Source organism: Rhagoletis zephyria, unplaced genomic scaffold (genome assembly GCF_001687245.7).
Source record: "Rhagoletis zephyria isolate East Lansing unplaced genomic scaffold, Rhagoletis_zephyria_1.1 Rzeph_scaffold_00012, whole genome shotgun sequence".
NCBI classification, from domain to species: domain Eukaryota; kingdom Metazoa; phylum Arthropoda; class Insecta; order Diptera; family Tephritidae; genus Rhagoletis; species Rhagoletis zephyria.
The window spans coordinates 859,919-862,035 of record NW_016157096.1 but is presented as its reverse complement, the minus strand read 5'-3'; the positions used below and the strand labels follow the sequence as shown (position 1 = coordinate 862,035).

Genomic DNA, 2,117 nt, shown 5'->3' with positions numbered 1-2,117 from the left:
AGGAAGAGGAAGGCCTCCTCTGCGTTGGAAAGACCAGGTGGAGAAGGACTTGGCTTCACTTGGCATTTTCAATTGGCGTCAGTTAGCACAGAAGAGAAATGACTGGCGTGCTGTTTTGGACTCGGCAAAAACCGCTTAGGCGGTTACAGCGCCAATTAAGAAGAAGAAGAAGATACTCCCCTTCTGTCCAAAATAAGGCCTCATACTCAAAAATCTAATAGACTCGGGACTGGTGACTAGGACGGCCATTCATTCGACCAACCTTATACAGTTTTTTTCTTTTTTGTACTTTTTTTATACAAAGCCTAAGAAAAAATACACCTGAAAAAGACTTGCGTGCCAAATGAACTTTTCTCTCAAAGTTTACACTGGAAAATGTAGACAAGGATTAAAATTTAAAAACTAACTAATACAACTAAAGTAAAATCTGTGGAAAATTAACAATAAAATACTTTTTTCGCAAAATTTATAAAGGACCCTTTTATTTCTCAAAAAAAAACTGGGTAACAGTTATTCGTCGCCACGCTGTATATATATATATATATATATTTTTTTTAAGCCGGTTTTGTTTTGCTAAAAATTACTTGTTTGTAACTGAATTTGATATAAATACTTTAATGCCTATCAAAAAGAATTTCATGCAGTTCTGTAAATATTTCAAATGCCACGCATTTTAATTCGATGGCTATGTTTCCCGTCTGATATGAGAAACTTTCATGTAACAAGTTTCGATTGGTTTTAGAGGATGTTAAAACCAAAAGCGCTTTTACTCTATGGCCGTCCAAATAATAAGGCAGTGTCACACGATTGGTACATTTGTACCGATTTGTACATTTTTTATATTGGGCTATTGGTATAAAATGAAAAAATTTGGGAACAACAATTTTTTTGTAGTCACACGATTGGTACAATACAGTGAACTTCTATTGAAAAATTTGACAAATTTATTTTCCGTGATTTGGATAAAGAAAAACATTTATGTATTCACACGATTGGAATACAATTTACACAGAATTTTGGGCAAATTCCCAATGGTGTGACACCGCCTTTAAAAGCTTGGTGCCCAAAGTTTTCACTCATACCTCGCTGGAATATTATTTTTTAATATCTCTCTCGCACTTACCTTTCCCATAAAGCCGGTACCGCCCGTAATAAATACACTACGACCCGCATAGAATTGTGGAATGGACATAAAACTGCTAGCTGATATATCATCGCTGTTGAAGTGATCGGATTTTACATTGTCTGCAGGCAAACTACGGCCACCACCGATGATATTGCCATTTGGGAGACCCAATATATGTGCGGCGCTCTCGGCATGCCCGTTGAGCAGTAGCATTTCGCGTGGACTATTAGAACCCTCCATTATTTGTATTTGTATTTGTGTGTAGCAGCTGGGGTTTAGTGTGTTGTTAGGTTTATAACAAAGTGGTTTATTATAGGTTAGGTTAGAACTAGTTTTTTTTTTGCAATAGTTTAAAATGGAATGATTTTGGATTTTCGGCTAATTCGCTATTTTTTCTTTAATTTTTAATTGTAAATTTATAATAATTGCAATTGGTTTGAGTGTTGCGAGTTGTGGGTTTCGATGAGTTTTATTTTTTTCTGTCAAGTTTTCTTAGGTGGTTCACGCGTTTTGTAGCTTGAAGTAAACGTTGATAGTACTAAGTATGTAAATGTGCGGAGAAATTGCACACAATTGAAATTTTAGTAATTGTCTGTAATTTTGAATTGTTTTTTTATATAGATTTTGTGTTTTTAGAATAATTGATGACTCGTTTAATTTTTTTTTAATTGCTACTTGTTTTTATAAATAATTTTACTTTAGTTGTTTTTTTTTTGTTTTTCTAATTTAGGAAGCAGTAAAATTTTCGAATGTGCGCGATTTATACTCTTCTTTCTTCAGTTAATTTTTATTTTTATTTTTTGTTTCTTTGTCTGCAGCTGCTTAGTTAATGTTTTAATTGCTTGCTCAATTATTTAATTGCTTTGCCCAATACGCTTTGGAAAAAGTCGATTTATGAACTAAATTGTGGCTCAGCTGCTAATTATAAATATTTATTTTATATGTAAATATTTTTGTTGTCAAGAAAATCCTTTTGATCAACTGCTTTGCA

At 33.3% G+C, this 2,117-nt stretch overlaps 1 protein-coding gene across 1 annotated transcript in view; it reads right to left on the bottom strand.

Annotated features, from left to right (window-relative positions):
* LOC108359213 (putative fatty acyl-CoA reductase CG5065) overlaps positions 1-1,916 on the bottom strand; it is a 15,686-nt gene extending 13,770 nt beyond the window's left edge. The window contains exon 1 of the mRNA XM_017610961.1: positions 1,124-1,916. Coding sequence (XP_017466450.1) covers positions 1,124-1,366 — 243 coding nt within the window. The 5' untranslated portion in view covers positions 1,367-1,916. The remainder of the gene's footprint in view (positions 1-1,123) is intronic.
* Positions 1,917-2,117: the final 201 nt, after the last annotated feature.